The 12,804-nt window shown below is 34.0% G+C and overlaps 6 protein-coding genes and 2 pseudogenes across 8 annotated transcripts, besides 1 other annotated feature; 1 reads left to right on the plus strand and 7 right to left on the minus strand.

Moving 5' to 3' along the window:
• Nucleotides 1–12,804: part of a mobile genetic element that runs on past both edges of the window.
• TVAGG3_0756410 lies at nt 103–1,295 on the minus strand (annotated as a pseudogene). The gene has a single exon. A coding segment is annotated over exon 1 (1,193 nt).
• Nucleotides 2,050–2,896, minus strand: TVAGG3_0756420 (organellar and viral DNA polymerase type B; the record flags this gene model as incomplete). The annotated part of the gene is made up of 1 exon (XM_051245446.1): nt 2,050–2,896. A coding segment is annotated over one exon (847 nt), but the record flags the coding sequence as incomplete, so codon positions are not given.
• On the plus strand, nt 3,259–3,587 carry TVAGG3_0756430 (uncharacterized protein; the record flags this gene model as incomplete). The annotated part of the gene is made up of 1 exon (XM_051245447.1): nt 3,259–3,587. A coding segment is annotated over one exon (329 nt), but the record flags the coding sequence as incomplete, so codon positions are not given.
• TVAGG3_0756440 (KilA, N-terminal/APSES-type HTH, DNA-binding family) lies at nt 4,145–4,785 on the minus strand (the record flags this gene model as incomplete). The annotated part of the gene is made up of 1 exon (XM_051245448.1): nt 4,145–4,785. A coding segment is annotated over one exon (641 nt), but the record flags the coding sequence as incomplete, so codon positions are not given.
• Nucleotides 5,827–6,489, minus strand: TVAGG3_0756450 (uncharacterized protein; the record flags this gene model as incomplete). The annotated part of the gene is made up of 1 exon (XM_051245449.1): nt 5,827–6,489. The coding sequence occupies one exon, from the start codon at nt 6,487–6,489 to the stop codon at nt 5,827–5,829; it is 663 nt and encodes a 220-aa protein (XP_051092036.1).
• On the minus strand, nt 6,728–7,279 carry TVAGG3_0756460 (integrase core domain containing protein family; the record flags this gene model as incomplete). The annotated part of the gene is made up of 1 exon (XM_051245450.1): nt 6,728–7,279. One exon carries the CDS (start codon nt 7,277–7,279, stop codon nt 6,728–6,730), a length of 552 nt encoding a protein of 183 aa, XP_051092037.1.
• TVAGG3_0756470 (phage tail repeat-like family) lies at nt 7,853–8,545 on the minus strand (the record flags this gene model as incomplete). Its single annotated transcript, XM_051245451.1, has 1 exon — nt 7,853–8,545. The coding sequence occupies one exon, from the start codon at nt 8,543–8,545 to the stop codon at nt 7,853–7,855; it is 693 nt and encodes a 230-aa protein (XP_051092038.1).
• Nucleotides 9,778–10,737, minus strand: TVAGG3_0756480 (annotated as a pseudogene). Its single transcript has one exon. A coding segment is annotated over exon 1 (960 nt).

Consider the following 12,804-nt stretch of genomic DNA (forward strand, 5'->3'; position numbering starts at 1 on the left):
CTATATGGTTGTAGTTTCTGATGGCATATCTTATAGCATCTTTGTCATCTACTATGGTTATTTTTGACTCAATAGGAGATAGAATAGTTTTGCCATAAATACTGTTCAGAATGAGCTTTATATTTTCTTGCAAAGGATTTCCTTCTTTCTTATACTTTAACCTTAACTCAAACAACTTCTTTACTTCATCTCTTATTCTAATATCTCTGTTTCCATCGTAGTAATATCCTTGCAACACTTCACATTTGACACCTTGATATTTTATAAGGTCTTGTAATGTTATATGGTCAACATACATTAAACAGCAAGTGTTTGAACTTCTGGGAACGTTAAGTTCTGGATTTAGTTCAGGGTCACAAACTATTAAAGGAAAGTGTCTATGTATTCCAATCTCTGTTATCTTAATGAGAACAAAGAAGCCAGACATAAACTTTTCACCAATGGGTTCCTTTTGGTCGTCATCGAATAAATGTCTCATGAGATACTCTGTGCTTAACATCTCATCCTTCAATACTTTTGGAATTCCTTCTAAAGTATAAAGTCTTGCTATAGCTGATGGATATAATGAAACAGCGTCGAAGTCAGCAATGAGTTTCTTTTTGCTCTTTTGTTTAATGTTATCTGACAACATACATCTTCCACCTTGAATGCATCTTGAAATAAATTCTCTTGGTTTATTTGAGAGGTCATAAAGATTTCCATTCGGGAAGTACACTCTGTTCTCAAACAATTTGTTAGCAATAGAACAAATACTAACGTAGTCATAAACGTTTAAATCAAACTCTTTCAATAAGTCATTGCGGAACTTTACAAAACCTTCTCTTAAAATTCTTACATCTTGTTTGCAGTAAAACGTGCTATATTTTTCTAAGTCGAAGTGGTTTTCATCTATTCTGCAACCTTTGATGGAATCTATGTTCTTCATGAACGTTTCAATATCTTTTACAAACTTACATGCTTCAGAAATGACACCAGTTCTGTTGTCATTTGCTAACAAAACACTGCTGTAGTAGTTGTATGGAAATACTTCTTTCGGTCCTGTTTGTAAGTTAAACATAGCAGGAAATAGTTTAAGCTTCTTATTTATAACACTGTAAGAGTCTTTTATAATAATTGCCCTTCCTTTATATAAACCAGTTATTTGCATTGTTCGTGAACCTTTAATGATGGGAGTTCCTTTCACTTCTGTCATGTGTCTTAAGATGAAGTTTATATCATAGCTGAGGTTATGGAAATATATTAAACTCTTGTCAGGAAGTCGCTCCAAAAATTCTGTTGCACAGTTTTGACCCCATATGCTTTCACTCACTGAACCATCTTCACTGTCATAACAGATGTTAAAAGCTTTATGAAAGCCATCGGTACTACACTCAAAGTCAGCAAAGAAAACATGCTCAGGAATGAACTTGCACTTATTTTTATTTACTTCTTTTGACTCTGCTTTCTTCTTCAGTTGTACACAATACTTTGGAGCATATGTCAAATCTTTAAATGGTGCAAGGTTCTGTTTATATAAGTCAGTCGTATATGTGAAAAGTTCTCCATAAGAAATAGGTTCGAAATATTTGCACTCCCACAATGTTTTCATAACATCCCATAGCGGTGTAGTTCTATCCATGCGAACAATGTATTTATCATCTCTCTTTGTATAATTTCATCTGTTTTCTCAATGTTCATTCCACCACACTTTCAAGATTTCTATATAGTTGCGAATGAAATATGTTGTCATTGGTAATCTTTCGTTTAGCATGTAGTGGTCTTCAACAAGAAGTAAGTCAATAGTTCGAACAGTTTTACATTCTTTTGGTATGTATCTCTTTATTTCATTATGTCTTGAGTCATTGAAATAACCAATGGTAACATTAAATGCTATACCTGTTGCGTCAGAAATTTCTTGTACTTTACTTTGAGGAAAGTCTCTAACACGAATGACTTCTCTCATGTGGTCAATAGTTTCTTCATTTACTCCAGCCTGAATGCAAGCATAAACGAAACAATTGTCCTCTGTCATAAGTGTTGCAGTTCTTTTGTTCAGTTCATTGAAGATTTGGTAGCGTTCAAGATTTATAGGTAATGTGCAAAGATACTTCCAGAACTGACCGCTTCTCTTCTTATAAAACTTCTTTTCACCAAGGATTTCATTCCAGAAGTCATCTATATCTTGTTTATCTCCTGTTTGTTTAAGTCTGTTCAATAATCTTTTCTGTCTTTCTGTCAGTGTGCTTTCATCTCTATATGGTCTCTTTTTTGGTTTGCCTTTCTTTACATCTGACATCGTTAAGCCTTCATATTCAGTTAAATCATACATCTTTATTTCAGTAAGATTCTTTATGTTTGTCAAGAAGAAGTCATAGTGCATTTCAACAATACCTGCAGCATTTGCTTCTATCTCTGATATAAAGTTCTCCTTCAAGAGCTGATGTAGTAATGTTCCAATATTATTGAGGTTTAACGTAGAACATTCATACTTTCCACCAAGTTTATAACATACCATCCATCTTTGTTGGGAGTTTATTTTAATCTTCTCTAAGAGTCTCATGAAAACCTTACCGAAATGTTTGTGTAAGTAGTCTCTGTTTGGTTCATCTAAAGCTTCGATGTTAAAGTCAATGAGTCTATTGCCTGACTTCACATTTCTCTTCCTATTCTCTTCATCTTTCTTTAACCATCTCTCACCTTCTTTTGGTTTGTCGTCAATGGAACGAATGACATCGTTAGCTTTGCGAACTTGTTCTATAGCGCTCTTAAACATCTCTCTTCTCTGTTGTTTCAGTGTGTCGTCTCTCTTTCGTGTTTCACCAACGTTTGCATTTGTTATGTCAAACATCTCTTGACGAACATCATGCGAAAGAGCTTTACGAGTATGACCAACGTTTGCATTTGTTATGTCAAACATTTCTCTTCTTACTTCATGAGGTACTGAACGTCTATGATATAAGTCAATAGCAACGTCATTTAAAGGAAATGCTCTTGCATGGACTTCGTCCTCGCCGCGTTGCGGCTTTATGAACTCATGAATTCTATCATAACTTATTGCACCATTATAGTCATTGAGGATGTCAGCGAGTGCTTTTTTGTTTGTTGCGTAATGCTTTGCTACTTCTATGTTAGCTTCTGTAAGAAGTTGTTTTATTTCCGAGTGTTCTAACTTAGACAACTTCCGATACATCTTTAGTAGGAAATAAAAAAATATTTTTGAAAAAATTAGATTAGATTTTTTAAAGTTATTTTTCAAAATAATTTAATATTTTTATTTTAATGAAACACATGCAAGATTGCAAGTTCTTTTCATACAATGCTCTCGCTACTGCCATCAAGAATGAGTTCAATAATGCTTCAAATGTTAATGTTATCTTTAACAAGAAGTTTGTGAAAGAATCTAAGTTTGGTCAGTATGTCAGACCATTAGCTATCGTCATTGACCGCAAACGTTATACTTCACAAGAGTTAGCAGTAGTTTTGAAACAAAAGAGTTTCTTCGTGAATGTCAAAGATACTCATTATACTGTTATAAAGAACTCTAATATTGACTTCTTCAGTATTGCTTTAAATCTTTCCGAACAGAAAGAATATAAGAAGGGTGAAACAAATGTGAAATATTATCCTTCATCTCTGAAGACAATAACGAACAAAGATGTTATACAGAAATTCTTACCAAAGGTTGAAGAAGCTTCAATTGACATTGACGAAGGAAGTGAAATGGTTGAAGAAATTGACCCTGAAGTTATTTAAGCAAAAATATATTTTTGAATAACTGAAAGTGTCACCACGTCACCATGTGCTACCAGGTTAATTAACTTCTTTTAAAAATGATGACAACATGACATTTTGACAACAGTCCAGGAAATAAATTTTATCGTTAATGTTTACGTTAATGTTTTTCATTAAATTTTGACAAAGTGCAAATCTTCACTTCGTCAAAAAAAGTTAATGTTTTTCATTGAAATCGGTAAGTTTTCATTCTTCCTCTTTGAAGTTGTCGAAATATTCTGTTATCTTTTCTTTCAGTAATGTTAAGTCTTCTTTAAATGTAAGTATTGTGCAACCTTTGATGTCATAGTGTGTTTGAGGAAGAGTATTTTTGACAATTTCCTTTATTTGCTCATTCGGTGTCATTGAAATCGGTAAGTTTTCACGATAGAACCAGTTTCTGTCAGATTTATATATCTTAGCTAAGTCATAAAAGCTCTTGTTGTTTCTTCTCACTAAATGCAACATAACCATATCTCTATCTTCTTCTTTCTCCAACTCTTCAGCGTAAATCATATACTTATAGCTTTTTTCCTTTCCTTTTGGTACTGAACGTGGTATTCTTTTCTGTATGCTTTTGTCTTTGGATTCAATGACTTCATCTTTTGCTTGAAGTTTCTTTTCCATCTCTCCACGTTCTGCTTTATATAGTTCATCTAACATCATGAAAATATAACAAGCATAACGAGGTGAAGCCCACATTGCTACAGCATTTACTAAAAGTCTATGAACATAATAACCTTTCAAACCAGGAGCCAAATTCTTGCGATTTTCGTACGGAATCTCTTCCCTCGGTTTTCCGAGGGAAGCAATCATATGAGGAAATTCTTCTAAAAGTTCTTTTGCCTGTTGGTTTTCAAACCAATGATATGCTTGCTTTGTAGAAAGAAGAGCATTCAAAATACTTTGCATTTGGTACATGTCATCTTTGACTGAACGAATAAGACGTAACTGTTTGTTATACTGTATGTACTCGTATTCTTCATTTATGGCTTCATGAACGATAGCAATTGTTGTGTTCTCTGATGTTGACATTACTGTCTTTACATACAAAATAAAAAAATAAATAAAAATAAAACTAACTTTATTTTTTCTGAGATAAACACTATTTCTTCACAACATTAAATTTTATCCTGTATGAAATGACTTTAAAAAGATTATTGACTGACTTCGAATACTATCTCATTGACGCACTGACAGACCCTCAAAACTGTGTTGAAAGTTCTTTAAGCTTTAAGATTGAAGGTACGACGCATTTTGTCTTCACTTACGTATTGAAAGAATATGACCGTTATCATAACGAAGTGAATCAAACACTAATAAAATTTGTAGATAAAAAATTGGTTAACAATGAATATTTTAAACGTGAAGACCCAAACACTGCTGGAGATGATGAAGAATACAGACAAGTTATTGAAAAAAATAACGCAAGATTAGATGCAATAGAAAAGAAGTTTAATGAATGTCTTACAAACACGTATGAATATCTTATGCGGTGGGAAGCTAGATGGAAATAAATTTACGTCAAATATGCAATTTATAAAATCTTATGTCGACAGGCTACGTAGCACAGTGGTCTAAGGTGGTGTTATGGAGGGGTCAGGGTCTGTGGTTCGAACCGCGACAGCGCCGTATTTTCTTATTTTCTTTGTTTGTCTTGTTTGTCGTGAATAAAAAGTGTCATAAAAGTGCTCTATCTTCCACGTGAATAAATAAAAAATTTACTTTATTTCTTCTTTATTTCTTTGTTCCCGTGGAAGAAGGGTTTTGCGTTTTTCTCAGCCGAAATCAATGATTTTTTCATTTTTGGAATCCTTAGCGAATGGGGAATCTTTTCTCTCGTGGAAGCTTTGACCAAAAATATATTTCATTTTCAGCATTATTTTTTTGCATTTTGACACGAAGTGAAGATTTGCACTTCGTCAAAATGTGATGTCATGTTGTCATCATTTTTCAGAGATGTTAATTAACCGAGTGACACCTTCAGTTCTTCAAAATAATTAATTATTGAATAACCTAAAAACATTAACGTAAACATATATTTTTGGTCGTTTATGATAAAAATAAATGGTTCATTTACTCACAATATTTTTGTACAAAACGACCCCAAACTTTTAACTTCTTTTCTGCAGCTTCTAATGCTATCTTAGCGAGTTCATATTCTCTAAATTCTCTCTTTAAATCTTCTTGTTCCCATTGGTCTAGTTCGTATGAAGAATCTCTATAACCATAACATATCTCACGTTCATGTTCTAATTGTTTTTCACACGTTTTTCTAACTTCTTCTTCAAACAAATGTTTAGCATTCTCTACTGTATCTTCGAGTTCTTCTTCATCTAATTTCTCATGAACTTTCTTGTCTATGGAGTCCATAATTTTTCCAACTGCTATGCAATATTTTGGAGAAGTCCACATTGCTATATAGTTTATAAGTCTTGGGTCTACATACGTTCCTCTAACCTGTTTGATTTCATCAGGAATTCCTGCATGAATTTTGTATAAAAAGCAACCGCCGGAATTCAGACGGTTGCTATATTCTTCACAAAATGCCTTATAATACTCTTCCCAGGACTTATTTTCCAACAACTTTCTAAAGTCTTTCCTAAACTGCTGACACATATTTGTTGCATTAATGTAACCATCCTTGTCTCTACGTAAGACTTCAATACCGTTATAAGTGCCTTTTGTGAATGTTTCGCCATTAGATTTGTTAGTGAATGTTTTTGCTTCGACTGACATTACTGTCTTTACATACAAAATAAAAAAATAAATAAAAATAAAACTAACTTTATTTTTTCTATCTTAAGGAAATTCATGAAAATTCGTGAGGGTGAAAAAAGAGGTGAAAAAACGGGTGAGATCTCACCTCTTCACCTAAAATATATTTTTGGTGTAAATTTATGACAAAAATAAATGGTACCATTAATGATATCATGACTGTTCTCGTTCATGTCTGATTTACATCTAATGAAAAAGTTTAGAAGAATTTTCTTATTCTTTCTGGTATATTTTTGTCTTTCCAGTACTCCCGCTCTAATGGTCCCAGATGTGTTGGCTTTGACTCTCTCAAGTTCTTAGATGGTATAACATCTTCAACGCCTCCTTCATATCTTACTTTATAAGTGTCATCGTTTATGTTATAGCCAAGTATTTCAATAACCACTCCTCGCTTTGCTTCGTCAATGGTTTCAGCAAGTTTGCCATTACTACTTTCAACTAATTTGTGACGAGGGTAAAACGCAATAGAGTCGTCAGCAGCTTTTATAAGATATCCATTACCTTGCGTAGAGTCTACGATATAATAGTTTCTACTTAACCTTAAACGTTTCTTTGTCAACGGTTTGTCGTCAAGAACTACACGAACTTTTGTACCAGGAATGAGGGTAAATTGTGTTGAATTTCTGATATTTTGTGTTTGGATTCGTTTCTTTTGTATATACTTTTCTTCTTGTTGTTGTGTCATTGAATTTGGTGTATGTCCTGTTGTAAAATGTGTTGAGGAATTATATACTTCGAGAAAATGTTTCATTGTTTCTTCGGTAAAGTCTCGCTCTTGATTTAAATCTCTGAGCGTTCTTATGAAGCGATTAATGATACCGCGTATGTTATGGTTATGGTCTTCAGTAGTGTAGTGAGTTTGTTATGCTTAATGAGAAAATCTGTGATTTCATTGCTGAGGTATGCACTGTCTTGGTCTGATGTTAAAGTACTTGGGCTATGTTCTGCTACAAACTTTTGTAAAACTCTTAACACTTCACGAGTTCCTTTATTCCTCATTGGATATGCATATGCTTTGCGAGTGTTAACATTAATGAAGATGAGGAATGGTTTATGTCCTCCTTTTCTGCTTTGAATGAGAGTGTCAAATTGGTATGCGTCAGGAGTGTTGGAGTAAATTGGTAAAAAGTAGTCGTAAGGGTTTATTTTTGTTTGATGTACAACATTTTTGTCAAAGAACCTTTTCACTTCAGCTCTGTTAGTAAATCCCCAACTCTTTGCAGCTTCATTGAACTTCTTAAATGACCTCCATGGATGTTGTTCGAATACTTCTTTCAAGCTCATTTATGTAAAGTTAAAGATTTTATTATAGACTCAAGCGCGTTCATTGAACGCGGTACCATGCGAATATAGTCACAAATGGTGGCATATAATCTGCACCCGAGCCTGTTGGATTTGTTGTGAAAGTATGTGAATGATTTCCTCCTGGTTCAGTTGGTCGAAAAGTCTTTTTTGCTGCATTGTTATAAGATGGAGATAAAACGTCATTGCCAGCTTCATACTCTGAGTTGTATAATGGGTGGTCTCTTAATGAGTGGCTATGGTCGCCAGAAAAGTTTGTAGTTCCTGTATGAGTGTGCGGTGGAAGGTTTGCTTCAGTAATTTTCTTCGAACCTCCTGTTTGCTTTGAATATCTAGCACAGTATAAGAATTTATCTACAATCTGTTCCCACGTACCGAAACCCAGAACTGTTGCTGGATTTGTTGAGTTCATTGACGTATAAATAGAACCTATAGGATATAATGTTTGAAGTATTTCTGTCTTTAATGTTTGAAGCTCTGTTTTGTCAGCTTTCTTATCTAACATTGCTGGTAGTTCATATGCTTCAAAGTTTCTGGCATGATCTTCAATATTCCTGCAACTCTTATCTAAATTGTTAAGAGTATCTTTTACGCTTGTACTTGGATTTTCTAATGGTGCACTTGAACCAAGGTCAAAGTTCAATATTATGTCGTCTGCTCTAACAGTAGTGAAGGATTTATGTGTATGGTTCTTGTCAGCTTTCTTATCTAACATTGCTGGTAGTTCATATGCTTCAAAGTTTCTGGCATGATCTTCAATATTCCTGCAACTCTTATCTAAATTGTTAAGAGTATCTTTTACGCTTGTACTTGGATTTTCTAATGGTGCACTTGAACCAAGGTCAAAGTTCAATATTATGTCGTCTGCTCTAACAGTAGTGAAGGATTCATGTGTATGGTTCTTGTAGGCTTTACTGTCTAATGTAGCTTGAAGTTCATTTATATCGGAGATGTTGTGTTTATGAGATTTCAAAACTTTGTTCATTGCTTCGAGTTCAACTTTGTCAGCTTTACTTTTAATAGCATCTTCAAACGTTATTTTTGCCTTAACTCTCAAAGTAAATCTTGGTTCAACTAATACACCGTTAACATTGAAAGTAGAGGCATAAATTTCACCGGTATAACCAAATGCTTCTGGTGCTTTAGCTACATCATACTGTACAGTACAGCTTATGTCATAACCTTTAGCACGAATGTATTTATATCTTCTTTCATTAACATTTTTTGTCTTCGCTTCATCACTTCGTGTTAAATATCCATGGTAGTCCGTTATAATCTGTTCGTCTGAAGTTATATAATGAACATGGTTTTTATCTGCTTTACTATTTAATGTAGCTTGAAGTTCATTTATATCGGAGATATTGTGTTTATGTTCTTTATCTGCTTTTCGGCTAATTTCTCTTCTATCTCATTTATTTCAAGTTCATGCCTACCACCACCTCCCGAAGAAGTATTTTTCTTCAGCTCTTGAAGAACGTCCACTTCGCCATCTTTGGTGTCAATAATGAGACTTTGAGTTAAAACCTTTCCTGTCTTAATGGATGTTTGTAAAACTTCTTCTTCACCGTGTTCGGGTCATGGTCGTCATCATATCTTGTGAAATCAGAGATGTTGTCATACATTAAGCATATCTGTCTCAAAAGTTCTGCTATTTGAAACTGGAACGAAAGATATACAGAACTTTCATCATCTCCTAAAGTCAAGTCTGCTTTCTTAAGTATTTCTTGAATGTATGCAATGAGAACAGAGTACCTTGGAAAATATTCGAACAATATTTCATTAGCTGTTGGTTTTGGTGGTTCTTCTGGAGTTTCTGCATCTCTTGACTTCAATGCTCTTGCTCTCAAAGACCTAAATGTTAGAGCACCGGGTTTTACAAAGGACTTTATAAATGCTTTAATAGTTCCTGGTAAGTTATTGTTAGCATTAAGTAAGTTCCTTATGCTTCCATCATGTACGTCCATAGCACTATGTAAAAAATCTATACTTTTCTTGTAGTCAGCAATAGACTGACTGTGATTTTTTAAAGATTTGTCAATACCTTTAAGCCAATCTTCATGCATGTCTGATACTGAGCCAAGAATATCATTTGCTTCCTTTAGTGTATTTTGTGCTTCTCGTAAAGTATCCAATCCCGTACGTGCATTGTTTGCTATACGTCTTACAGTATCTATTTGACTCCTTGTTTCTTGCATCCAACCAGATAAAGTTTAATAGTATCCGAACCATTTGAAATGAAGTTCAAAGCATTTTTAACGTCATCTAAAGCTTCTTCACCAAGTACTGCCCATATCTTTCCGATTTGGTATTGAAGAACTCCATATGAAGCAGCTGTTAAACCAGTATTTATAAGGTCCCATATCCATGATTTAGCAGTTTTTCCATCCTTTCCATCCTTTCCATCCAAACCGTTTTCGCCTTGAGGTCCTTGTATTCCTTGTATTCCTTGTATTCCTTGTGGTCCTTGTGGTCCGGTGTCACCCTCTCTCCTTTCAGTTCATCTTTATGTTCGTTATAATATTCTAATGTCATAAGGTGTACATCATTACTGCTACCAGCAACGCCGAGAATTTGTTTCTCATTCATGACTAAATTCTTTAGGCATTTAATGTTGTCGTCAAATCGAAAGCTCTTTAACAATTCAATGAGAACATTTAATACTTTCACTAATGAGGCATCTACTGTAGAATTTATATATTGCACCGTTCCATCATTTATGATAGGAACTTTACTTATTGTAATGAATGGGTCATAAGTGTTAAAAGTATCGAAATCAATGACTTTTTTAGTTTTTCCATCGTCAATGACTAAATCATTGCCTTCAATGGTTAAAGTTGAGTTTTCGTTTACTAGTTCATGTGCTCTTCTTGCTTCATTTGTTTCATACGCATATGCAGCAATAGTCATATTTTAATGAGAATAAAATGTTGTTCTATTTGCAAAGTACAGACCCAAACGAATATGGAACAGTAAAGCTTCAAACAAACTTAGGTCTTCAGAATGAAGCACTTGCTTTCAGAGTTGTTGACTTCAATACTATTGCTTCATTCGTTATAACTGACGAAACAGATTTCATGGAGTTTGAAATAGATGGAAAGAAGCACGAAATAAGATTTCACAATAATGTAGAATATAAGATGGAAACATTAGCTGGAGTGTTAAATGCTCTCATAAGTACTACAATAAACAAGGATAACGAAGAAAACTTAATGAATGTTAAACTTATTGCAGGAGTTTTGAAGTTCAGTTATGCGAAGGAGTTTAAGATACCAAGAATGAGTCATAGAGTACAACTTCTTTTGGGTGCATACCATATGACATTTCCTTTGAAAAGTGTTGACAAAACGATTGAGATGAAATCTGTTCCATACGTATGTTATGGTAATTGTTTATACATTGAGTCTAAAATAGCTAATGTCACAGGCATTTCAGGAGTTAATAGTAAAGGTTCAGTAGAATATAAGTCTTTCTGTTATGCAGTCAATTCAATGTTCATTCCAAACGTTCCTGTCATAGCAACTCATTTAGGTAAATGGGTTCGCATTAGTCCTCATAATTTGAAAGACATGCAATTCAGACTTGTTGACTTTCAAGGAGAGCCTGTAGAACTGAAGGCACCAGTGCGAATGACTGTTGAAGTTGACTTTTTAGAAAATATTAAATGCAACAGCTTACAAGAGAACTCAGAGCTAAAAATATAAAGTATGAATGTTATGTATTAGGTCATGAACTTTGGTTGTTGCTGTTTGATGAAACAAATGAGTTAGTTATGTCAGTCAAGAGAACAGAAAAATATTGTGTTAGTGAAAACTGCACCAAGTCAATAAGATTAGGTTTGCATTATGAAGATGAGTTCAATAGTGTTGAAGAAGTTTTGGATAGATACTATAAGTTGCTTTAATTTACTAAAACATATTTCAAACAAAGCTTATATTCTGTTGAAAGTTTTGTATACTCGTTCGAATATTTATACTTAAACTCAACTCCTGTAGTTCCTGGTGTTTCAATGATGCGGATGTTACCTATTTTCATGAATAGTGGAGTTTGACCACAGCATTCGATTTCAGGGTCGAGATAGTCAATGACACATTGTTTCCCTGTTATTCGTGATATAACATTTTCAAGGTCCTCCTTTGTTAGAATTATTTGGTTCTTGCTTATAAGATTTGTCAAAAGCTTCTTATCGTCTTTGAGTAAAATTGTTTGGTATAACTGAAGAAGGTAATGGTCTACGTTATCTGAAGGATTTGTTTGAACATTTGTGTAAGGGTTGTCGTTGGCTTCTCTTGAAAGAATTTGGTCCAGTGGTGGATACTCTAACTTAACATCTGATGTAGCGTTAGCGTTTGAAGCTGAGTTTAAATTCACGGATTTCAGTTCTGGTTCTTTTTCTTTCAAACACTCTGAACTATAGTTCTTTATGACAATATTGTTTGTCGTTCGTGAGTCAACATTTGATGTTGGTTCAATTGGAACATTAACGGCACCAGCTAAGATGGATTTGCTTCTCATTTCATATAGAATAAAAACCTTTTATATGTATGAAATGAACAATATACTCGACAAGGGTTTGAATGTAAAGCTAACGAATGAAAATATTGTTGAATTCACTGAGACAGGAGCTGTGTATAAAGATGTAGAACTACTGAACAAAAGAGCAAAGGGAAGAAGCAGGAACATGAACAAAGGGTGGAAGCCTATAAAAATTTATGTCAATGATGGCTCAGGAGGTTCAAACATAAAGTATGCAGAAAGTTATAGAGTTTATGCTCTCAAAGGTGAAAAGCCTTCATTTAAGAACAGCTATTCTAACGCATATCCTCAAAAGTTAACGGATGGGAAGTGGATGATATGAATGACAGCAAAAATATTAACAGAAATGGCGACAGAGATGCATGGAATTTGTTTACCATCAGTCAATTGAAGGTTAAACTTTAAAACAATGTTGGTCGTTCCCATGGAATATTTTTGACT

The sequence above is a fragment of the Trichomonas vaginalis genome, chromosome III (assembly GCF_026262505.1).
Source record: "Trichomonas vaginalis G3 chromosome III, whole genome shotgun sequence".
NCBI classification, from domain to species: domain Eukaryota; phylum Parabasalia; order Trichomonadida; family Trichomonadidae; genus Trichomonas; species Trichomonas vaginalis.